This window comes from Lycorma delicatula, chromosome 1, assembly GCF_047948215.1.
Source record: "Lycorma delicatula isolate Av1 chromosome 1, ASM4794821v1, whole genome shotgun sequence".
NCBI classification, from domain to species: domain Eukaryota; kingdom Metazoa; phylum Arthropoda; class Insecta; order Hemiptera; family Fulgoridae; genus Lycorma; species Lycorma delicatula.
This window is the reverse complement of record NC_134455.1, coordinates 3158976-3185984: the sequence shown is the minus strand read 5'-3', so window position 1 is coordinate 3185984 and position 27009 is coordinate 3158976. Positions and strand designations below refer to the sequence as shown.

The following is a 27009-nucleotide window of genomic DNA, read 5'->3' as shown; positions in this document are numbered from 1 at the left end:
TAATATTTAATTTGGTGGTGGTTAGATATTTAAACTCTGACAACTTTTTAAGAAAAAATGCATATTCAATAAAACTGCAGTTAGCTAGGTAAATGGAAACAAAATTTTTCCTCCAGCTCCTTAAATAATTATATTTCTTTTTTCTTCTTGAGAGCCAAACAAATACATACCATAATTGTTTTAAATAACTTATTCACTAGGTAAGCTTAAAAGCCTGTGTATAGAAATACTTTTAGCTTATCAAAAATCCCCAAGCATTATTAGGATTTGAAATCAGAACCTTCCAGATGCAAGGTGAAGATCAGTCCATTTTAAGGGTTAAAAATCTACCTGGATTTTTTTATATAGAATTTTACTCTGGTGGATATGATTATGATGAGCTATACTTTATATTAAATACTCGTATTTTAATTTAGATCATTTACAATAAAGAAAATTTTTGTATCCATAAAATATCAATCTCAATGAAAAACTATATAGAATTATTATTCTTCATTTTACTATTGTCTTTTGTTGCAACATTGGCCTAAAGAATGTTACATGCCTATGGTTCATGCACACTTTAACTAACCTGTACTTTAAAATAATCAGAATTTTTAAAATCATATCACACTTTTCATTTATAATCCAAATATTTTTTATCTTAACAAGCAAAGTTACACAGTATTTCTCTAGGCACCAGATCTTATTTATTATCTGGATAGTAAAACCCTAAGTCAAAATTCCAAAAAATACTGTTTATAAAAATGTTCAACTTTTATTTGATCTAATTCTTGACTGCTGAAATCTTTTCCAGAAATTATTCATAGCAGCATATAAACCATAAAATACTGTTTCTCCTAAGACAGTTAAGCCTCCAGTTAACAATTCAAAAATGTTTCTGTGAAGATTATACACAATTATATTTGCTTTAATTTACATTACTTGAATTTTTTGTTAAAGTGAATACCTAGCGTATAAACCAAAAAAGGTTTTACCAAAAGAAGGAACAAACTGGTTTAATTTTTTATCCTACAACTTTTTTTTGTGACGTGTGTCCTAATTGAGTAAGTGACAAAATCTACTTTTCAACAAGACTGGGGGGCTCATTAGTAAATATTTCTTAACTTTCAATCATCTAAATTGATTTTAGCAAGTGCAGTGTTTGATTGAAGCAGAAGCCCTTTTGCTTCATTTTTGTATGGATGTTAAAATATTATATTTTAACATATATTTTTAACGGATAACGGATATTTTTGTAATATAACGTTAAAATAAAATGCATATACAATTACACAGGGGTCAGTCAAATAAAAACCATACTTTTGTTTTTATCATCTTTTAGTACAGAATAGAAATACAAAACATAATTATTGCTTTTCTATGTTGTCTAGAAGTTCTATACATTTTTCCCAACATGTGGGGAGCTTGTGGATCCTTTCTAGATAAAAGTTTGAGGATGTCGCAAGCCAACTGTGCATGAACTCCATTACTTCATTGCTGTTCTGGACTCTATCCTCTCAGTGCCTCTTTTAATGGCCTAAACAAAAAGTCATCATAGATGGATAAATCTGGACTGTATGGGGGGGGTTCTAAGATTTCTCAGTAAATTTCATCCAGTTTATCCTTAGTGCTAATGACTATGAGGCCTGGAATTGTTGTGAATGAAAATCACATCACTGATGTGATTAGCCTGACTAGTCAGGCTACCATTTGTTTCCTGTATATGGCTTTCACTTTGTCCAAGAACTGGCTGTAGTATACAAAAAATCGATGAGCAATACTGTCTTTAAAAGTCCCAGAAGACTGTAGTGAGGCTTTAGTAGCTGAAGACCATGTTTTCATCCTTATAGGACAAGCCTATCCATTCTATACTTCCCAATTTTGACTGTGGAGTGTAATGATTGACCCATGTCTCAACACACGTTACTATTCAACACAAAAAATCCTTTCTCTCATTGAAATCAATTGAGGAGCTTTTTTGCAAATTTCCTGTCAGGCCTGTTACTGAGTTGTGGTCAAAAGTCTTGCAACTTTCCTCATACAGATATACTTTTAATAATGGAATAGGCATTTCCAAGACTGATAACCACTTAAAAACAATTTTATCAATCATATGGTGCTGATAGTCTGCAGTGGGGTCATAGATCAAGCCCACTGGGCTGGTCTAGTGGTTAACTCATCATCACAAATCACCTGATTTTGAAATCAAGAGTTCTAAGGTTCAAATCGTAATAAAGGCAGTTTTACTTTTATATGGTTTTGAATACTAGATCGTGGTTACTGGTGTTCTTTAGTGGTTGGGGTTCAGTTAACCACACATCTCAGGAATGGTCAACCTGAGAGTGTACATGACTACACTTCATTTACATTCATACATATCATCCTCATTCATCCTCTGAAGTAATATCTTATGATGGTTCCAGAGGCTAAACAGAAAAAGAGAGGTCGTAGTTCAATGAATTGTTATCATCCATCACACTTCTCCTTGAACGCCTGTTTTGGCTCATTTTCTACAGGTTTACCCTTCCTTTAAATTTGCTAGCTGTGTTGTAGAGTTGGATACTGACAATATCATTTCCTCAAACTATCCTTGCAGTCTAGTGAAAATTCTGAACCCCTCATTTCTGAGAAACTTTATGACAAAATATAACATGTCTTTGTGTAACCAACCATGGAAGACAATGCTGTGAAGACAAAAGCCCAGTTATTTGACTGACCCTCATATATGAACAAACTTAATGTATAATATACAGGTAGTGTGTGCTTCAAAAAATTACATGCTTTACAAAAATCATGGTGCAAAAGCCTAGCTGTGCTTTGCGTATAAAACCTGCACATCATTTTCTACACTGGGTATGTAAACCATTCTAGGCTTTGTTTATAAACCTGCTGTACATGCTTAACTCTTATTACAGGGATTATGTTTATCTGCTTTTTTCCTGTGAAGTTTATTCCCTGTTGCTTTAAGCATGTCATACCATAAACAAATACTTGTACAAGATGAAGGTCATCTTCCATATTGAATACAAAATACCAAAGTCTCTTCTATCTGATTTTGATTTGATAAATGTTCTGCACATTGAGCTTTCTGTTATGAATTCATGGCGACTGATAGATTATAAGAAAAAATATTGGATAGCAGCACATAACAGTGCTACTTGCAACTTTATGATATCAAATAAAACTTTTAAGTATTCCTTATTTAAAGAAAATCTTTTAATAAATTACTAAAATAACATAAGGAGCTATTTTCATTGGTCTCTACCAAATACAGTTATAAAAACAGCAGAGACATAAATTAAAAAGTTATCTGCTTCAGTTCTTTTTTGGGAGGAAACATCACTTCAGTACTAATTTATGATTGCATAGAAAAACCACAATTACAAGATCAGTGTCCTTTGAACTGAAAAAAAACATTGGAACATTGGCTGTGATGAACACATCAATGAATAGTCACCACAATTAGTGCTATTTCATTGCTATTTTTGAGCTGGTGGTCGAGTATGTACCTTCCCCAGTTTCACAATTTTACTGTCTGAGAACTGTTACAACAGTTTTGCGCCCTTTTTATTCAGATGATTCATCTCTGTTTCACAGAGATTCAGAGTGTTTTGGCACACAACTTGTTCAAGCACCCACCTCATTGCGGCAAAAAAAGTGGCAACAACTTCTGGTCACAAGACCCTGTTACGAGCAAAGGGGCCTTTACCCTTAGTCCTGCTCCCACTCTTTTAGAGCGGGTGCCATAATCTGTAACTATGTGTGTTGATCTTTGATTTCACACATTTGATCCAGTAGCGGCAAAGAGGTGCAAAGATGACAGGAGAATACAGAAGGTCTCTAGCTGCCCATGACTCGCTGCAGGTAGTCGTCAAGCTTGTGGGCTTGTATCCAATATCTGGATAGAAGGAATATAGCAAGCACTTTGTTTGTATACTGTTAGGTCATGGAATCTCTGACCACTTTAGAAAGAGAGAGATAGGTAAGAAGCCAAGCCGTAGGAGGAGGCCAGAGCTTTTTCCTTCAACCTCCTCAAACACAGGTTCTGACAATGATGGTTCAGAAGTGGTTTGGAGGGTGACCACCCAGGAGGGTATGAACCCATTCATTGAAGAGTTTTCTCAAGCCAGGGGCAGGCCTGACAGCTCTGCCCCATTGGCCCACAATGTTTTGGCAGAACTAGATGGCTTGTTCTCCTATCTTCCAAATCCAAAATGTACCAGTACAACTACCAAGAAGAGATTATTGCCTCATCTCGAATTCTTCCGAGCGGCTTTCACAGCTGTCATTGAGGGTTTTGAAAATCTTGCCTCGAAGCCTAAGAAAGTAACTGCTGTTCATAAACCGGCCCCAGCCCCAATGCAGTCATATAGGTACGCTAAGGTGGTTGGGAGAGGGCATGAAACCAGCCAGTCCAAGAAGCCTGAGGTTAAATTTGTCAGCAGAGTAGAGGGCTCGGCTGTGACCAGCAGTCAGCTGAAGAAAGACCTCCAAGTTGCCCTTTGAGGTGACTGGAAAGGTCTTAAGATCAGGAGCATCAAAGAGACCAGCAAGGGATTAGTTGTGGAAGCGGATGATACAGAGACCATTTATGCAATTAGATTCCACAGCGGTTAAGCAATTAAATGTAAAAATAGACACAAAGAGAACACATAGGACCCATATTACAGTCTATGATATTGACCATAACTTTACCAATGAAGATATCTTGTCCCTCATTAGGGAGCAGAACACTGATTTGGATGAAGCCGCCTTCTGGCAGGACTGCAGGTTGGTCTTTAAAATGGGTAGGCATGATACCCAGAAATATCACGGAGTCTTTGAGGTAAGTTCTGGTCTCTTTCAAAAATTTATGTCTGCAGTCAGTATTTATCGATTTAGAGTCCTACCAAGTAAAAGAGTACGTGGATGTCCAAAGATGTTTCAAGTGCTGCAGATATGGTCACAGAGCTAAATTTTGTAAGTTTGCTTGGTGTGTGCCCAGTTTGGCGAGGAGGGCCACAAGCATGACATTTGTTCACATAGGTCCAAGGCTCCAGCCTATGCTAACTGTAAGAGGTTGCACAAGAATCATGAGCCCCCAGTTGTTAGTAAGGAGTGTGACTGTTACATAAGGGCCATTCCGCTGTACTTTAATTCCTTAGTTGGTTAGGTTCAGTCAACTAAATGCCCAGGGTACTTATGTAGTCCAGGTTGAGTTAGGTGAAGTTGTAGAGAGACAGTGCCTCAATGGTGTCCTTCTGTGCAGCACCCATACCTAATTATAGGTGATCTGCCAGGCTTTCACAGCTGGAAACAGTTTTGTGTATGGCATACCTGTATGTCTGCTATTCTATGCAGGAAATAACTTGATATGGCAGGTCTCTGATACACATCATGTTGGGGTCAGACTTGCCATTTACGGACAGATCCTTACAGTTGTTAGTTCATATTCCCAATACAGGGATCCCACTGAGTAACACCTAGCAAGATGGGATAGGATCCTTCGTATTGTGGGTAATGATCCAATCCTTATTGGCGCTGATGTTAATGCCAAGTCACTTTACTGGCACAGTGGGATCACTGTTGCTAAAGCAGTGGCTTAATTGACAGCTTCATCGCTCAGCACAATTTTGAGGTCTTTAATGTTGCAGACCAGTTGGCCACTTATGTTGGTACAGTTAACAGACAAAGAGCCTTTTCAGGTACAAATATTGACATCACCATTGGTAGGGACATCCCTGGCAGGGTCCTTGACTGGTCTGTGGTCGACAACTGTTATAGCATACATGCATGGTATGTTTCCTATAGTGTCTGATTTAGGTGCGATTGGATGGGTCTCCCCCAATTGCTATATCACACAGTTTCTCTCTGAGCATGGTGCCATTTGGGCGAGTTTGGTGGATTCAAGTCAATGCCCGGATTGTGGGACTGATGATACAGTGGACCATGTGCTCTATATCTGTCCCCGATACGAGGTCGAACGTTACGAGCTGTCGGGGAACTTGAGAGAACATATTCCTTTCTGGATCTTCTTATCAACTGGATGATCCATGAGGAATGGTCCATAGTTGCTGGTTTTTTTCGCACCCTTGTTGTTTGTAGGTCTGCAGAGGGAGTCTTATCAAGGTACTCGATCATGGTAGGATCCCGGGTGGCTAGTGTTCCGGCTTAGACATTGGATTGGTAGAGGTAGGCGCATGGGCATCGTGCCATTATATTGGTATTGTTTGTGATTCGATTTGGGGCTCCCACTGGAGGGAGTGGCTGCGCTGCCTGGGTATGGTGGTAACCTGTGCAACTGGGGGCGTCACTTCCCTCTGCCGGTGGCAGTCCTGATTGTGACTTGGTAATACTACACGAGACACCATGATGGAAGCGAGTGGGGGTGCGGGGTTTTCCCCAGCTCCTGCATGAACCGGAATGAAGTTACATTCCCCTTGTTGGGTGACCTAAATTGGTTGACTTATTTGGGTATAGGTCTGAATTTCTATGTTGCATAAAACATAATTTTGATTGGTGTGAGTGTAGCACTGATTTAACTTTAAACTTGTTTGTTTTCTGAGGCATTCACAGTCACAAACGGTGTTGTCAAATCTGGAGTAGGCACGGGGTTTGCACTTTTGCGTTTTGGGTTAGTTAGTTTGAGGGAATCATGTTAGGTTGGATGTGAAGATGTCCATTTGAGGCCTACTTGAAGCTGAAATTTGATATGTATTTTACTGATGCAAATGTCTACAGATGACCTCCAGTAAAGCCCATAAGGGCAGGTACAGAGGGGGTGGTGTGGTGACTGAAACTGCCACATGGATGTTGTCTTCCCCTACGGGGTTAGATACCCTTGATTTCAATTATAGATGTATAGCTTTACAAAATACTCTATCACACGTTTTTATCTCCACCCTAGCACAGCGACTTCTACAAACTGAGCAGTGAGAATAGAATAATGTGGATTGCAACCGCAAGGGGATTACATTATAATATATTTATGTTCATATAGTAATAATTAATTGTATTCATTTAATAACATCAATAAATTAAAAAAAAAAATACACTGCTTTATTTATGGAATTTAGCAATTTTTCTAATGTCTTTTCGACATTGTTCATTACATATTGAATTAATTATTAAAACTAGGTCTTAACTGGAAACAAAAGTTTATTTTAATTCTATAATGATGCACAAATGAGAGTTCTTTTGAATTTAGAATTTTTCTTAGTTACTACTGTTAAACACTTTATAATTAATTTTTATGTTCCCAAAAAAATTTCATGTACTGTCCAAAATTTGACCTGTTTATGAAACAATTTATACGTTTCCAAATTCACCAAATATTATAATTCCTTAATAGGTTAGCGGTTTTAAAATTATTTTTCCCCATTCATCATGTCATTTTTCTCTCTTAATCATTTACATTAGTTCACAAATAATTTTTATTTCCAAATTCAGCAAATAAGTTTTTTCAGTAAATTATTTTTTTTCATTCTTACTGCTAAAAGCTTCACAATAAATTTTAATAATTGTTAACAAAATTACTTAGCATCCCAATCATCTTTAGTTGTAATTTACAATAATTTTTTAGATTTTGAAATCCACCAAACATATTTTAATTCCTTCTTAACATGTTAGCTGCTTTCCAATTTTTTCCCCTATCCTTCAATGTTAACAAGAACATTCTAAAATAATTTAGATCAGTTCGACTGATCTTTTGTCCTAATTAACTATGAAATTTTAGATATCAAAATTCTCCAAATTTAGTTTTACATTGTTATTGTTATTGTTTTACGTTTATTGTTTACAGGTGTTTTAACACCTCTGAATAAATTTTATAGATTCAAACCATAATTTAGCACTCGATGTTCATTTTTTTTCCCAAAATATTTTAAGATTTCAGAATGCTCTAAATTTTATACTACTTTGTATCTATAATCTTCTTAACAATTACATTTTATTTATATATTTTCACCAAATAATTTAACACTTCCTTATTATTCATATTTAATTTTCTATGTTTAGTTTCACAAGGTAATTTTGTACTTCATACTATTAGCTCCTTTACAAATGATTTTTAAAGCATAATTTCACTAATAATTTAGTGCCTGTACTTCTTTCATTATTTGTCCATATTCACTATTAATTTTTATTTGTTCAGTTCAACAAAATAATTTTGCATTTCATTAGATATTTTGTCTATGTTCAGTAATAATTTTAATATTTTTAGTACCATAAAGTAATTTTACAGTACCTTATATCTGTAATCTTCACAATTCATTTTTGTAAGCATAATACTACTGAATAACATTGCACTTAAAATTCTAATTACTTAAGAGAAATTCTAGATATTATTTTTAAAAAAAGCACAGATTATTTGATTTTTTAAATAATTTTCAAATGAGTGACGACCTATGAGCAGCTTGGCAACAACTAGGGGAATGAAACCTTGAAACTTGAAACTAATCTGTGGATGTTGCCACAAGTTGTGGATTTTTTGGAAATCTTCAGACTTGTAGTGTTTAAAAGATTAAACTCAATTACAAATTATATTTGTATTTAAATAATAGAGTGTAATTTCTATTCAAAAGTGGTTTACTATTTCTAATATGACTTTTTCTTAATTTAAATACCGATGAAAATAAAAATGATAAAGTGTGGGGCAATTATCTACCAGAAAAGATAAAGGTACATAAAATTAATAATTATATAGTAAATAAAAAAAAAATCTTTATTCTGATCGGAACATAATACACCCACACACATATATATATTACATCAATATAAGATAAATTGTAAAAACAAATTATGAGATAAAAAATAGGTATAATAGATGTCTTTAATTATTTAAATACAAACACATAAAATAATACTAAGGTAAATAAATTCAATTTAAAGAATTACTACAAAATATTTCCCTTTTCAGAAGCTGTTATTGCATACTATTTTGAGCATGTATATGAACACGAAGAAGATCAGATAAAAAATGTTTTTTTTTTAAATTAATATTATTTAAAAATTCATTGGTAGACTAATAGTGTTTCTGAAAAAGAAAATATTTAAATTGTATTTTAAATAAATTGGTAGGAAGATTTTTCAAGTATTGGCAATTTATTAAAATGTTAACTGAACTATATAAGTCCCTTTCTTGTAAGCATAAGTACAGCATTGAGTTATACAAAAAGAGTTCTATCGTGGATACCGGTGCTCTTTGGTGGTTGGATTTCAATTAACATCTCAGGAATAGTCGACCTGAGACTACGCTTAATTTACATTTCTCCTTTGAAGTAATACCTTAACGGTGGTTCTGGAGGCTAAACAGAAAAAGAGAGTGAGTTCCACTATCTAATATGGTAAAGGTGGATATTGTTAGTTTTTAAGAATAAGTAACCAATTATTTTTACCAAAGATTGCACATTCATAAATACAAACACATGGGATTAGTTAAAATATTTAATTTTCTACATATAAGTCTTCTCGGTTCATAATTATGGGCAGCAGATTAAACACATTAACTCATCTGGTCTTTTAGGGAACCCCAAAGATAACATACATTATAAAAGAATATATGTAGGCATAACAAATATCTAATAATGATGAAATGTTTTATACATTTTTTATAATAAATAAACTAGAAGGAAAAAAAATTGTACATAATTTCAATAACTGATCCCCTTTTTCTATAATGCAAGTAAACATTGTACTACTGTATATATAATTCACATGATTCAAAGTATTTATAAACATTTTCTCAATCATTCTTTCATCCGCAATAAAATTTTGAATTAAAATACGACTGTAAAGAATTACTTGAGATGTAATTTAGCAGCTAACCTGTTACAATTAATATTTCATAAATTAACTACTTTCCGACCTATTGACACGGGACCCTTCAGACAGGGTTGTATAGTGCCTCTATCTCACGTCAACAAATGGAACTTCCGATTCACGTGCGCTTGCGTACATAATTGGGTACGCCACGCAGTGTAGTGTTTGTTGTCTGCTGTGTTAATAAAAATAGGGTAAGTCTTTTTCTAAAATAATTTTAGTACATGCAGTTTAAAATTGTTTTCTCGTTAGTTATATCTTAATAAAATTATTAGGTATTATAATTTCGCCTCGTATCTTTGTAAACGTGAAAATCAACTGTGAACAAGTATTCAATATTTCTAAAATCATTTCTGCTAGTAGTCAGCTGATAGGTTGTGGCGGGATGATGGGGAGTGCTAGCACATTTCTAATTAAATGTCAAGTATTGTGGCCTTGTATTCTTTAAATGTTATTGCAAATTGAAATTTTACCATATTCATAATGACCAAATGAATGAATTTCAAAAAGTAAAAAGTATTTTTTATTTACTGTACCGTAAAACTAAAAATAGAACGTTCTATTACATACTACATTTGAATATTTTACTATTAAATGTCATAATCGATTAAAATTATGCTACGAAGAGTTAACGAAGTTACAAACTTTTCAGTACGTACCTGTTTATCTATTCAGATTTTAATAAATTTGCATGATTGTTCAACCTATAATGTAACAAAATTACGTAGCTTAGGCACATTGATTTTTTTTTACTGTAACTTGTGAAATAGTGAAACTTACTATATTATTGTGTTGTTATAAAAATAGCCATTTATAAATCATTTTAAAATTAACTAAACTAATGTAAATGTATTTTTTATGTTACATGGTATTTGAAAAAAAGTAGTGGTATGCCAATTGAAGCATTATAATTTAATGATTTACTGTGGAATTAATTTTGGGCCGAAAGTTTAAACGATTTAAAAAAAAAGACTTTTCTAATAATGTATATCACATTGTAAACAGTTTTCATCGTTGTCGTATTGTTAATACGATACTGTACCTTTATTTTGTAAAAAGCTAAATGAATTTAATGAGCGATTTTATTTTATCCACTTATCCATTTATTAATATGATTGTTAGTAGTAGATATCGAGTTTTTGGTTGGTCTCCAATAATTTATTCTTGAGATAAAAATATTAACGTTTAGACTGCTAAAGTTTTGACTGTTTATATAGTGATCGTTGATTACGTTAAAATAAATGTTTTATAAAATGTTTGTTTTATAAAATCGCGCTGGTCTTGAATTAATTTTTTTATTTATATATTTTAATTTTTTAATATAAAAATGAAAACTAAATTCACTGAATAATTTAATGTCGGTTTGCGTGTTACTGTGTTAATTTATAAAATAATTACTTGATTATCCAGCTCATATTCGGTGAGTTCATTGAACGCCATACATGTATGTGCCCTTCATCCTTCCTTACAACTGTAATAATCGATATTGGCGTCTCGACGAAAGGGTGGTTTTGTTATCAGCCATTTGCAGCATAACTTATGTTGTGTACGACGACTACTTGTTTCCTATACCGACTGGTAAACATAATACAAGCGAGAATATTTTTCTTTATTTTAGGTTAACGATTAAATGTTTTATTGTTAAATAAAGCGTGATATATGATATTAATTTTTACATTTCAAGTGTAACATGTGGATACGGTATTGTTTCAACATATTTTAGTCTTTAAAAAATTTTGTTCTTTGGTAACCTTGTGATAATTTATTGCATGATCGATAGAGCATCATATTTTATTTGTATTAGTGCGTTCTTTGTGATTCACAATATAAGAAAGAATCTTATATTCAAATATATCTACCATTACAAACAATTCTTTCCTATATTTTTATATTTAACTTGTGTTGTTTAATGAAAATTCAACATAAACCATATTTTATAGACAAAATATTTATTTAGAATATACCTAGTTTTTTTTAATATTTTTTATTAGTAGTTGAAAAGTAAAATGTGCAAAACTAGTATGTACATTATTACTCGCATAATTACGAATGAGATCTTTGGTAAACAACAGAAACCAAGTAAACAACAGTAAATAATATTCGCTAAAAATATACTATAATATGTAATAAAACTTGTAAATTGAAGAGCGTGAACATTTTAATTAAAAAAAAAAAAATTAAATTATTAACACCTGGTAAAAATATATTTACTTAAACAATTTTATTTCACATTAAACTGAAAACTGAAAATAAATTCAAGAAAAAACTTAACAGATTATTCTTGAATTAATAAACTTAATCGCTGTAATTTTATTTTCTGAAAGTTTAAATCAAATCTCGATCTACCCAAACCTTCATTCGAATAAAATACTTAAACTAGAATTTTACATAGTTCCACGCTGGTCCCATCTGGAACTGAGAATCTCCAACTCTTTTGTTGAAGTCGGATTAAGATTTGTTATCAATTTATGAAAGAATAACGGAAAAAAGGGTCTAACTAGTATTTTTTGAATGAAGATTTTTTCGGGATGTAAAAAAATTTGTCTGAATAACTAAAATAATAATCAGTAAATACAACATTAATACGTCATTATCATATTAAAAAAAAATAATTAATTAAAATACTATTAAATACTATACGATTTTTTTTTTAATACGATACACACAAATGTTAATTTTCAAATGTTGAAGTTAAGTTATCCTACTGAATTTATTTAAATAAAAGTTACTGAAGTTCCACGACGTGACTTTTGTACCTTTTCAATTTCATACAACGACATATTTCTATACAAAAAAAAAAACTAAAGTAAAATGTAATTATAAAATTCTTTAAATCTCGATATTTTGAAGCGGGCGCACAGTTAAGGGTCGATATAAATTATTTATATTTGTTTGATTTTAATTTTTTCTCGATTTCAAAAAGCCGATACTTAAAGAAGAATTAAATAACGTTATATTTAGAACGTTATGTTCTATAACGTAGGAATTGTAATTACTTTTATGCGTCAGACCTATGTTGAGAGGTCTAACGCATAAAATTGAAGGATTATGACATCAACAAGCCTCTATATAGCGTGTGACGTTTAAAAATGATATAATAGGAAAATTCTCTATTAAAATCTGAAACAAGCAACATTATTGCTGTTACCGCGTGTTCCTGTTGCAACTAAAAATTTAATACGACTAGAAGTTCACCGGATATAAATTTAAAATGAAATTGAATGTTTAAATACGACAATGCTATAGAAACTTTACGAATATTACAGAAAAGATACTTAAAAATGCAGTTGGTCTTTCTATAAGAATAATTGACACGTATTGAATGCTTTGTTAGAAGATACCATAAGGATAGGACGACATTGGCAACGAGGTTGGAGGTTCCGTTTAACTAAATATTAAAGGAGAGAAAATAAATTCAAAAGAATTGCCGTGAAGAATTAATTTAACCAAAATTTATGAGAAGGAAGTATTTATGTGCAAATACATTTTTCAATAAAATTCTAGGATGCGCTGCAGTTTATATTACTAGAATTACGGGGTAATTTTATTCATTCTCTTCTTTTTTCTGGAAGGAGAGGAGAACGAGAATCATATGAATTTTTATATCACCGATGAGAATTTATTAATCTTTCGTAGCTAATTAATTAATATTTTTATAAAAATAGATCTTGATATGTAAAGTCGTGTACGTTTTGAAGACTTCATTCATGTCAGAATTAAAATGGTACTCATTTAATTCTAATTATTAAAATAATTAGAGGATAACCATCTTGATCATTATGTTTTTTGCTTTTTTTTGTCTACAGTCATTTGACGGGTTTGATGCAGCTCTCCAAGATTCCCTATCTAGTGCTAGTCGTTTCATTTCAGTATACCCTCTACATCCTACATCCCTAACAATTTGTTTTACATATTCCAAACGTGGCCTGCCTACACAATTTTTCCCTTCTACCTGTCCTTCCAATATCAAAGTGACTATTCCAGGATGCCTTAGTATGTGGCCTATAAATCTGTCTCTTCTTTTAACTATATTTTTCCAAACGCTTCTTTCTTCATCTATTTGTCGCAATACCTCTTCATTTGTCACTTTATCCACCCGTCTAATTTTTAACATTCACCTATAGCACCGCATTTCAAAAGCTTCTAATCTTTTCTTCTCAGATACTACGATCGTTCAAGTTTCACTTCCATATAAAGCGACGCTCCAAACATATACTTTCAAAAATCTTTTCCTGACATTTAAATTAATTTTTGATGTAAACAAATTATATTTCTTACTGAAGGCTCGTTTCGCTTGTGCTATTCGGCATTTTATATCGCTCCTGCTTCGTCCATCTTTAGTAATTCTACTTCCCAAATAACAAAATTCTTCTACCTCCGTAATCTATTCTCCTCCTATTTTCATATTCAGCGGTCCATCTTTGTTATTTCTACTACAGTTCATTACTTTTGTTTTATTCTTGTTTATTTTCATGCGATAGTTCTTGCGTAGGACTTCATCTATGCCGTTCATTGTTTCTTTTAAATCCTTTTTTCTCTCGGCTAGAATTACTATATCATCGGCAAATCGTAGCATCTTTATCTTTTCACCTTGTACTGTTACGCCGAATCTAAAGTGTTCTTTAACATCATTAACTGCTAGTTCCATGTAAAGATTAAAATCTGCATGTTTTTTGGAGAAAAAACGAATTTGTAGAAGCATTTTAGCGATGCATATTAAAAAAGGTGTTCGATTGAGCAAGTCACCCTCTCCTTAAAAAAATTAGCTAAATGTAATCTACTTAAATTAAACGTACCGGACTTGGGTGGAGCTGGATGGAGCTAAGCTGAGTTGAATTGAATTTAATTTAATCCGGTACGTTTAATCTCTGAATTTTAAATAAAGATAAACTACGTTTTTATTTAGATGTTGTTCATATTTTCTTTCCTTTTTTTTGTAGTTCTGTACTAAACTTTTAACTTGATATATCGATCATCCGATATATGTTTTTTTTCTCTTGCGCTCTTTAATATAACTTAAATGATATTTTATTTTTTCTCTTTTTTACGATTTGCCTAGATTTTTATTCGTTTGGATTATATCTTTCCATTACTAATTTCGAAATAAAAATAAATATATTGGTTAGTTTGGGTATAATTAAGAAGCTTGTACGGAACATTAGTTCTGCATAATATTGATGTAAACTTATCTTTTTATCGATATTATAGCTAATTTTATTTTTCTGTCCGGCTGTACTACACTTATTTGTAGTATTGTACAGTAACCTTTTTAATTATCTTGTTTTATATCTAGTTCACAGTGTTGTTTCTAGTCATCCGAGCGTGAAGTCAGACTGTAGTGTATCGTTGAAGCTAGTGTAATTGTTCGTGTCTTTTCTTGTTTTTTTTCTTTTTTTAATATGAAAAAAAGTTGTATCTGATTACTGCTACTCGTACTTTTTGTCATTAATTAGTTATTTTAGGTTTTTTTAATAGTCGCTATTTTATTATCGTACTTTATGAATGATTTCTCTGTTACATTTTTAATATACCAGGTATTAGAAGCGTTAAGTTTTTGAATTAGTTTAGAAGCGTATTAGAAGCGATTGATAGATTATACAAACTGGTGTGTAATATTTATGAAAAAGGGGAATTTCCGTCAGACTTCAAAAAGACTGTTATAGTCATGATACCAAAGAAAGCAGGGGCAGATAAATGTGAAGAATACAGAACAATTAGTTTAACTAGTCATGCATCAAAAATCTTAACTAGAATTCTATACAGAAGAATTGAGAGGAGAGTGGAAAAAGTGTTAGGAGAAGACCAATTTGGTTTCAGGAAAAGTATAGGGACAAGAGAAGCAATTTTAAGCCTCAGATTAATAGTAGAAGAAAGATTAAAGAAAAACAAACCGACATACTTGGCGGTTATAGACCTAGAAAAGGTATTCGATAACGTAGACTGGAATAAAATGTTCAGCATTTTAAAAAAATTTGGGTTCAAATACAGAGATAGAAGAACAATTGCTAACATGTACAGGAACCAAACAGCAACACTAACAATTGAAGAACATAAGAAAGAAGCCGTAATAAGAAAGGGAGTCCGACAAGGATGTTCCCTATCTCCGTTACTTTTTAATCTTTACATGCAACTACCAGTTAATGATGTTAAAGAACAATTTAGATTCGGAGTAACAGTACAAGGTGAAAATATAAAGAAGCTACGATTTGCTGATGATATAGTAATTCTAGCCGACAGTAAAAAAGATTTAGAAGAAACAATGAACGGCATAGATGAAGTCCTACGCAAGAACTATCGCGTGAAAATAAACAAGAAGAAAACAAAAGTAATGAACTGTAGTAGAAATAACAAAGATGGACCGCTGAATGTGAAAATAGGAGGAGAAAAGATTACGGAGGTAGAAGAATTTTGTTATTTGGGAAGTAGAATTACTAAAGATGGACGAAGCAGGAGCGATATAAAATGCCGAATAGCACAAGCGAAACGAGCCTTCAGTAAGAAATATAATTTGTTTACATCAAAAATTAATTTAAATGTCAGGAAAGATTTTTGAAAGTGTATGTTTGGAGTGTCGCTTTATATGGAAGTGAAACTTGGACGGTCGGAGTATCTGAGAAGAAAAGATTAGAAGCTTTTGAAATGCGGTGCTATAGAAGAATGTTAAAAATGTGACGGGTGGATAAAGTGACAAATGAAGAGGTATTGCGGCAAATAGATGAAGAAAGAAGCGTTTGGAACAATATAGTTAAAAGAAGAGACAGACTTATAGGCCACATACTAAGGCATCCTGGAATAGTCGCTTTAATATTGGAAGGACAGGTAGAAGGAAAAAATTGTGTAGGAAGGCCACGTTTGGAATATGTACAACAAATTGTTCGGGATGTAGGATGTAGAGGGTATACTGAAATGAAACGACTAGCACTAGATAGGGAATCTTGGAGAGCTGCATCAAACCAGTCAAATGACTGAAGTCAAAAAAGAAGTTATTTTACGTATTTTTAATAGTCGCTATTTTATTATCGTACTTTATGAATGATTTCTCTGTTACATTTTTAATCTACCAGGTATTAGAAGCGTTAAGTTTTTGAATTAGTTTACAGCTACTTAAAAAAAAAATATTTTAATGAATTCAGTTTGGTATTTTTTTTATTTAATCATATTTTGTTATTAATGGTTTGAGACACCAGAAGTATACAGTTGAAGAACAAGGAATAAATAAATGGAAAATGTAGATTATTAATATTTTTGAAATAACTATTTGAATAAAGTATTAATAAAAAAAATTTATTTTTTGTAATTTTTATTCGCTTTGTTTGTGCAACAGAACAGTTACAAAACCTTTGTATGCTGCACAATATCACATAAAGTCACAAAAGAACAGCCACAAGTCAACAACCCACATATAAATTAAAAATACAATATTTAAAACACAATAATAATAATAACAATTATACAGTCAAATACAAAAAATAATAATTAGAACTTTAAAAACGGTAGCTACGGAGTGATAATAAAAACACATAGATGAAAGCATACAAAAACAAAATAACAATATTACTAATAGATTCCAAATAAATAAGTTATAAGCAATAATCCTTAAAAAAAAACAACAATAATTATAAAATCATGAAAATGAGCATTACACCAAGGACAATAATCCATCGCCACGTAACCCTCTCAAATTTTTAATGAAGGTTGCCTCATCTTCCCAAAAGCTTAGCTTATCCTGGAACTCCACTGCAACACTGGTACACCGCTCAATCGGAGACACGGTGGAACCAACCGGCGTCACAAATTGCCTAAAAGACCTCACCGACCTGGCCTGGTTCCGCAAGACAACATGGTAACGCGTCGGAAGATTATCGTGCAGAGCTTTATAAAAGAAAACCAAGTCAAAGTACGTTCTTCTATCAGATAACCTGGAAAGGTCTAATCGCCTCAACATATCCTCTCTACTAGCGCCAACAAAACGCATCCAGTTCAAGAACCTATTCTGAACACCCTCGACCAGATCAGAGGCAAAAATTCGTGTAATATTCCACACCACGGTCGAGTACTCCAACCGACTCCTCACCAAAGATTTGTACTGCAGATTTGTTACAAGTGGAAATATTGTTAAACCGTCCACAAATCCAAAGGACAAGACCAAGGTCCCGGCGTGCTTTATCGACAATTCGAGCAACATATTCGTGAAAATACAACTTCGTGTCAAATAAAATCCCGAGGTCCTCAACCAATGTCTCAGCGACGATAGCGTGCGTACCAATCTTATAGCTGAAAACAGAGCTCGACGTCTTACGAGACAAAGTCAAATGTTTGGTCTTCCGAAAATTCAAGGGCATACAATTACGGTCAGCCCACTCAACAACCTTGTTAATATTCAATTGTAGCAACAGGTGATCCATACTATTTCTGATCGGACAATATATTTTGACGTCATCCGCAAACATTTGAAAATTGCACGTCAAAAGATCCCCGATATCATTTATAAAAATAATTAAAAGAAGGGGACCCAAAACAGAGCCTTGGGACACTCCAGACTTAGCCAAGAAGGATTCCTCAGACATCTGTCCACCAAAACGAATCGATAAACGCCTGTCACGAAGAAAAAATAATAATAATTATCCCATGCGTCTGCAATAAGGGTTAAAAAAACCTATTCTCATCCTGATAACTTCTCAAAGAAAATTAAAATAGGCTTTAAAACAATGAGTACAAACAGTAAAATGTATAAAATCCAGTTTTAACGATGGGGTGTATTTTTAAACGTGTTAAACAAAAGAATGAAGTTTGCAATTCAGCTCTGTACGTATCTTTAATGTATATTCGAGCCTTAACTTACTCTCTAAAATGATAGAACAGATTTCGATGATTTTTTTTTTGAAATGTTTTTGAAGTATCCGTTGTTATTTCTTTCCGATTTAAACGGAAAATATTTTTAACAAAACATTATTTTATCTACGTAGATAACTTGAAGTTATTTTTAACTTTTTTGTCATCATCATTGTTTAATACCGTAGTTTTATAGTGTAATTACAAATAAACACAGAGTGATCAGTAATTCGTAGAATTTTGTGTGAAAGTTCAAGGAAATTAGTCGGATAGTTTATTATAAGAATAACGATTATGTTAATATTCTATGATACAAGCCTACACTATTTTTCTGTTTAGACTCCGGAACCACCGTAAGGTATTACTTTAGAGGATGATGAGCATGATTGTAATTGAAGTATAGTCGTCTAAAGTCTCAGGTCGACCATTACTGAGATGTCTGATTAATTGAAACCGAACCGTCAAAGAACATCGATATCTATACAAAAACATTAGCTTACGCGTAGTAGCAGTTTATTTATGTAATTTTTCTCATTCATTTTCATAGTTTTATAAGTTGCTGGTTTTTGTTGCCATCGGTTGTTTCATACGGATAGTGTTCTTTATGTTAAAGTCCTAAAAGTATTTAAAAAATAAGTAATAATAAAAATATAAAAAATATATAATTAAAAAGTAGTAAAACGACTTTTAAAAAAATAGTATAAAAAAAAAATTTTTTAATGTTCAATTCTTTAAATTTCCGGTTTCTTAAATCGACAGTAAATTAAGGGTTGATATTTTAGTTTAATTAATTTTTTAAATTGGTATTTTTAAGTCGGTTTTATTATTTTTATTCTTCAAAAAATGTTTTGGTCCAACTGATCTTATTATTTTTTGTTATTGTTATTTAATGGTACATCCTCTGAACACTTACTTATAAAAAGAAGATTTTTTTATATAAGAGAAATCTAATAACTTATCAAAATTTGATTAAGTCTGATCTCTTTTGAGAAATACGAGGTGCGACAATAAAGTAATGAGATTGATTTTTCTTTGCAAGATGTGACAACCCTGCAGCTTGCGTAGGCACACCATCTTTGACCTTAATCTATAAGCTACTTCTAGTCCAAGCGGCACATTGATGCAACTGCTCAGTTGTGAGTTATGCTGTAATAAGTGAACACGTGTTTGTGTCCCTCGTCACAGCTTTTTGGACATCTTGTGTTGTTTGAAAATGGTGTCCCTTGACTGCCATTTTGACTCTTGAAAATATAAAAAAAGTCGCACGGAACGATATCTGGTGAATAAGGTGGCTGTGGTAGTACTCAAATTTGTTTTGAGGTTAAAAATTGCTGTACTGACAGAGCATTATGGAATGGCGCATTATCGTGATGCAGAAACCAATTATCAGCAATGAAGAACTCGTTTACGAAGTCTTTCTAAAATTTCTTTGTAGAAATATCGGTTAACTGTTGTTCAGGAGGCACCCGCTCTTTATGAACAATTCCCTTGGAATCGAAGAAGCACACAAGCGTGTATTTCACTTTTGACTTTGACATGCGAGCTTTTTTTTGTCTGGGAGATCCCTTTGAGCACCGTCGCGAACTTTGGCGTATTGTTTCTGGATCGTATTGAAAAAACCAACCTTCATCACCGGTGATAACACGGCTCAACAAATCTGGATCGATTTCCGTTTGCTCTAACAGATCGGCTGCCACATTTTTCCGTGTTTCTCGCTGTTGTGTGAGATTTTTGGGGGCCATTTTTGCACAAATCTTTCTCGTACCAAGATCTTCAGTTAATATTAGACGAACCGTTTCTCGATCGATGTTGAGTTCTTCTGCGATCATTTTCACGGATAATCTTCGATCAGATCGTACGATTTCACGCACCCTGGTCAAGTTGACATCTGTCTGTGAGGTTGATGGTCGTCCACTGCGGTCTTCATCTTCAACATTCGTTCTGCCTTCACTAAAAATTTTATGCCACCGAAAAACTTGAGCTCTTGACATAACCTCCTCTCCAAAAGCCTTCTGAAGCTTACCGTAAGTTGTCGTCGCGTTTTCATCCGATTTAACGCAAAAAGAAATGGCATACCGTGTGAGATTTATTTTGCAATATTTATTTTCGCAATATTTTGCAGTTTCATTTCTGTGACGACAGACACAAACACGTGTTCACTTATTACAGCACAACTCACGACTGAGCAGTTGCATCAATGTGCCGCTTGGATTAGAAGTAGCTTATAGACCAATGTCAAAGATGGTGTGCCTACGCAAGGTGCAGGGTTGCCACATCTTACAAAGAAAAATCAGTCTCATTACTTTATTGTCGCACCTCGTAGCTAACCTTATATCGACAGCTTCGCTCCTCTTATACAATTTTTGCAAAATCAATACATCTCAAAAGCCTAGCGTCCGCCAATATACCAAGTTTTTCAATACTTTAAACTTTACTCTATTCTTGGAGATATAAAATGGCTAGAACTCAATACCTTTTCTGCTTTTTTTTATAAGTTCTGTTTTTAATTATTAAACTGTGTTTAGATAAAACAGAGTGCGACGTCGCTCATGCTGAAACTACGATAGCTAGAGCTGCTCGCTGCTCATATCGTGACCATACAAAATTATTTTTATTATAAAATATTAGAAACATTAATTAATAATAGTGTATTATTCAAGTCATATAATATATACAATAAATAAAATCAACGTACCACGTAGAAACACGTAAAAACAATCAATAAAAGTATAAAACTTAGTTTATTGTTTTATATAAATATAAAACAGAATACAGAAACGTAAAATACAGCACACTGCTCGTATCGCAGCCAAAGTTCTTAAAAAATACAGTAAAAATTTAATGATAACATGAGAAAATTGTGATCTAAATCTTATAAGAGATTAGAAAGTTATAAGGTTTTTTTTTTTTTTTTTTTTTTTGATTGGTTTCTGTGTAAGTAAAAAGTTGTTTATTTTAAAGATTGATAATAATTAGCTTCATGAAAATAAAACGAAGACTAGGTATTGTGTACAGTGTCAATTTAAAATCCGTTTCTCGCAAGATTTAGCTGAAGATGAATCTATTGGTAAAAATGTAAAATTTGTAAAAATTAAACGTTTCTCAAATTGTAGTTATGTATTCTAAATTAAAAAGACGTGTCTATCTTTTATTACAAATTTTGAAATAATATTTTTAAAACACTAAATCTACGATATTTATTACGACTTAATATTGATTAATTTAATTAAATTATTTTAACATTTATTTTGTCAAGTTTTTTTATTATTTTACAAAATTATATACATATTTTATTTTAAGTTTTTGTAATTAATTATTATCCATGCGTATCGTTGTTACAAAATATACGTTTAAAGATTCTTTTCAAGCCCAATCGATAACTTTTACATAATTTTTTTGATATCTTGGTCTGTCTCTTTGGTATTTTTCAAATTTCATTGTCAATATATTAATTAATCTTTTTCAGCAGCCTGTTAATTAAATGATTATTACGACTTATGTAAGTTATTAAGATAAAGTTTTTAAAGGAAATAAATATTATTTAATTATTTATTCGTTCCGCGTTTCTTCCCCTATCTCAATGTTAGTGCCTCGTTTCTTTCTACCGCAAAAGCATTACTGACTTTTTGTTATTTTTTTTTTATCTGAATTTTTACGGGCATCGACTGCTAAGGTCATTAGCCCTCGTCACATATGTAAGGGTGTAACGGGCCCTTACATTTTATTTAAAAGCACAAACTACACAAAACATTAAGACACAAAAGACAAGTACAACACACAACACTTACGGGGTGTAAAGGGCCCCGATATTAAAATTTGAGATAAGGTTCTCAAAAAGACCATGAAATTAAAAAAAAATTCAACCTATCAATACCACATCCTTCTTTCTTTCTTCTACGAGTCTCGTTTATAGTTTGTTTAAGCACCCTTGGGGCTACCAGAACCACCGTTGAGCAGTATATCAGTCGCGCCAGGGTGCCGTGGCAGTTGAATCCTCCTTATAAACAGGCTACAGGCATGCACCGCGCACACCCATAGCCTCGCGCCCTCAATCCACCCTTGAGGGTCCCCCATGCCATCATCGGACACACCCCGACTCACTGCTCTTGAGTGCAGGTGAGCCAAAATGGCCTAGGCAAGAGGGCTACCTCCCGTTACTACACGTGCCACGCTTCGAGACTCCCATACATATAAAATTTCCATCTTAGAGATTTTCTCACAGCTTTAAATTTTCAAACTTTTACAGACTTCTAAGAAGTCCGCTGGCGTGCAAAAAAGCAACTATTTTTTGTTCATTTCCATTATCCAGATCAGCACTAATATTATTTGTAAGACGGAACCTCTTTCTGAGGTCCTCATATATGGTACACTCTTCTATTAGATGCTTGATTGTCAGTGTTTTATTACAAACACCGCACATTGGTCTCACTTCGCCGGTTAACAAATATGAATTTGTTAATCGCGTGTGACCGATTCTAAGTCTGGTCACCGCTACTTGTTCACGGCGCGTCAACGTAAAGTCGCTTTTCCATTTATATGGAGAAGTTTTTACTGAGTTTAATTTTGTATTTAAACTCCTCCATTCAGCATTCCACTTGTTTTTTACTATGTTTGTTAGACGGTTTTTAACATCTGCCACTCTTACAGGAAATGCATCCAAATCATCGCAGACTGTTGCTTTTCTGGCAACTTTTTATTATTGCTTACGTTAAATGGAAAACTACCAGAAACCTGTTTAAAAAACAATTAAGAAGTTACTGAAAGAAAAAAGTAAGGGCATAGATTTCATCCCTTATTAAAAATAGAAAAAGTGAAGAGTTTAGATAATTACTTATTAATACTTTGTTTATTTAATCGGGTCGATTTGCGAAAATTGGGGGTAAGTCCTTTTATTTTCATTGAATGTTGCACTTCCTTATTGTTGCTTAAAGCTACGGTAATCTTTCAACGTAAGGTCGATGACCACTCTCTTTTATATTTATGTATCAGTTATCTAAAAATGGTAAACCGGTAAATCAGTTACATTCTATACGATTCAATGGTTGTTATGTTCAAAGATTTCCATTGACTATTAAGATTAATAACTTTAAAAGGTTATTGAATCCGTAACTAACCTTCACAACGGATTCGTTTGCCGTTTCAAAGTCTATTTCTTTAAAATGTTGAATAAAAATAAAATTAAAAAAAAATCTTGCTAATTTATTAAATTTAATTCATAAAGTTATCGTACACCGACTAAAATATTTAAAATATTCAGGAAAGAAGGTTCCTGATTTGTTTTCAAACAAGTAAAAAAAAAAATATTCTAGATCGTACGATTAAGTAAAAACCTATGTCGCAGTAAGTGTGTCAGGTGGGCGAATTTCCGATTTTAGTTAAGAAAGAAAGGATGTTGCAGTGTTGTAATAATACTTATTTTTGAAAATAATATTGCATTTGGTGTTTCTTTTTTTTTCATGTTATGTTGGTAACATGTGTTCTTTTATATTAATGTGAGATACAGTTTATTGTTCCAAAGATACGGTGTATTCTTTTCTTCCTCCTTTTTATATAGTTGTTGAGTTGTGACTACCGATTGCTTAACAATTCTACTTGATAACAATCCACTTTCATAATGTTATACATAATTTGTGTGGTTTTTGAGGCGTGCTTACAAAAAAGAAAAGGTTCAAATTGACCCAAAACGATTAAAATTTCAAAACCGTTTTTTTCTCTTGGTACCAGATCGATCATATTTTAGAATATTGCGAAACTAAAGTACTGTAGTGAAAATAGCTCATACCTGGCCGTGCTCACAAAAATTTGATGTTGGCTTGAAACATGATATGTTGAATTTGTTTTTTTCTCGAAACAAAGCAAAAATCTAATTTTGGCTTTCTAACATATCAGCCACCCATCAAGTTAAAACTTGTTATACCCAAAAGAGTGGAAGAAGTGTTAGGAGAAAACCAATTTGGTTTCAGGAAAAGTATAGGGACAAGGGAAGCAATTTTAGGCCTCAGATTAATAGTAGAAGAATGATTAAAGAAAAACAAACCAACAAACTTGGCGTTTATAGACCTAGAAAAGGCTTTCGATAACGTAGACTGGAATAAAATGTTCAGCATTTTAAAAAAGTTAGGGTTCAAATAGAGAGATAGAAGAACGATTGCTAACATGTACAGGAACCAAACAGCAACAATAACAATTGAAGAACATAAGAAAGAAGCCCTAATAAGAAAGGGAGTTCGACAAGGATGTTCCCTATCTCCGTTACTTTTTAATCTTTACATGGAACTAGCAGTTAATGATGTTAAAGAACAATTTAGATTCGGAGTAACAGAACAAGGTGAAAAGATAAAGATGCTACGATTTGCTGATGATATAGTAATTCTAGCCGAGAATAAAAAGGATTTAGAAGAAACAATGAAAGGCATAGATGAAGTCCTACGCAAAAACTATCGCATGAAAATAAACAAATACAAAACAAAAGTAATGAAATGTAGTAGAAATAACGAAGATGGACCACTGAATGTGATAATAGGAGGAGAAAAGATTATGGAGGTAGAAGAATTTTCTTATTTGGGAAGTAAAATTACTAAAGATGGACGATGCAGGAGCGATATAAAATGCCGAATAGCACAAGCTAAACGAGCCTTCATTAAGAAATATAATTTGTTTACATCAAAAATTAATTTAAATGTCAGGAAAAGATTTTTGAAAGTGTATGTTTGGAGTGTCGCTTTATATGGAAGTGAAACTTGGACGATCGGAGTATCTGAGAAGAAAAGATTAGAAGCTTTTGAAATGCGGTGCTATAGGAGAATGTTAAAAATGAGACGGGTGGATAAAGTGACAAATGAAGAGGTATTGCGGCAAATAGATGAAGAAAGAAGCATTTGAAAAAATATAGTTAAAAGAAGAGACAGACTTATAGGCCACATACTAAGGCATCCTGGAATAGTCGCTTTAATATTGGAAGGACAGGTAGAAGGGAAAAATTGTGTAGGCAGGCCACGTTTGGAGTATGTAAAACAAATTGTTGGGGATGTAGGATGTAGAGGGTATACTAAAATGAAACGACTAGCACTAGATAGGGAATCTTGGAGAGCTGCATCAAACCAGTCAAATGACTGAAGACAAAAAAAAAAAAAATACCCAAAAACTCAGTTTTTTGTCCCCTCCGGTTCCTGTAAACCGTTTCGCTTGAAAATTAATAGAGCTCTATTCCCAATAAGTTTATATCGTTCTGCCAAGTTTCGTCAATTCGCTTTTCGTCCGGTAGAGTGGACTAAAAAATCTTATACATGCATACATAAATATGGACATATTGTAGAATCGTGTTCAGTAGACTCCAAATTTGGTCCCCCCTCCCGATACTCCCTTAGAAAATTTGACCGGGCGCAATAGCGATTTCTGTAGATTCTTTGGAAATCCGCTAATAAGCACAGCGGCACAGGGCCCGATGATGTACATTTAAACAGTAACGACTAAATATTACACAAAGAAAACTAGAAGCAAGTTTTATTCCACGCGTATAAAAAACACACAAGCGCTGCAAATATTGGATCAATTTTTGCAGATCACTTCACAGAATCTGTACGGGCACATAATAATGTAATCACAACATGAAAATTCTATACGAGTATTGTCAGGAACTCAAAACATTTTAGTTGTATGAGATAAACAAATAAACTTAATGTAGTATTGGATAGACACAATGCAGATCAAATGACGTCATACTAAACGGGATATATGCTACCCGCATTAAGAAGTAATTAATAAATTTTTATACCGATTCACTTTATTTTTATGACAACCTTTAACTGAAGAAGGTATCGGTTAATCGGTTTGTCTAGTATTTCTCCCACCATCACCCCATTCGGTCGCCCTAACGCATAATGTCCGTACCACAAACGGCTACTGTTCCTCAAAACGGTTTAGCGACCTATATTCTAATTAGCTCTCCTAGAGCTTAACTAACTGCGTGAGCAGAATAAGTGTGGTGTCCTACACCACTCGCTTGCGTGTCCCACCGCTCACTTGTCATATATTACTAAAATGGGTAGGCGCACCCCGTCTACATACTAATATATATTGTCAAATAATATACTTGTCAAAAAATAAAAATTTATTCTGTCAAGAACCCCAATTTGCTGCCACGCCTAGGTCGCTGAATGCCATCAAGTACCTGTCCACCATGTTATAACGCTTGGAGATATATTTGACCGATGGCCAGCCGTTTCTCGAGGGTAGCTTCCTACGGCAAGCGGTAGGAATCTTAAACTACTGATGCCGGTTGAACAAAGGAACGACATCAAGGAACTCCCACACGGTCCGACAATGCGGCTCACGCCACATTGACTCGACGCTTACGAATGGCCAAATTTCCCCTTGATCTCAAAGTTCCAGGGTGGC

The 27009-nt window shown here is 33.2% G+C and overlaps 1 protein-coding gene across 7 annotated transcripts in view; it reads left to right on the top strand.

The window, feature by feature from the left end:
* Positions 1 to 9904: 9904 nt before the first annotated feature.
* qtc (GRIP domain-containing protein quick-to-court) overlaps positions 9905 to 27009 on the top strand; it is a 189665-nt gene continuing 172560 nt past the window's right edge. For 6 of the 7 annotated variants that reach the window (XM_075360580.1, XM_075360841.1, XM_075360503.1 and 3 more), the window contains exon 1: positions 10381 to 10431. In XM_075360580.1, the coding sequence (XP_075216695.1) occupies positions 10396 to 10431 (36 nt within the window). In that variant the 5' untranslated portion in view covers positions 10381 to 10395. Of the gene's footprint in view, positions 9975 to 10380; positions 10432 to 27009 lie in introns of those variants that run through there. The other variant, XM_075360664.1, reaches the window with a different exon arrangement.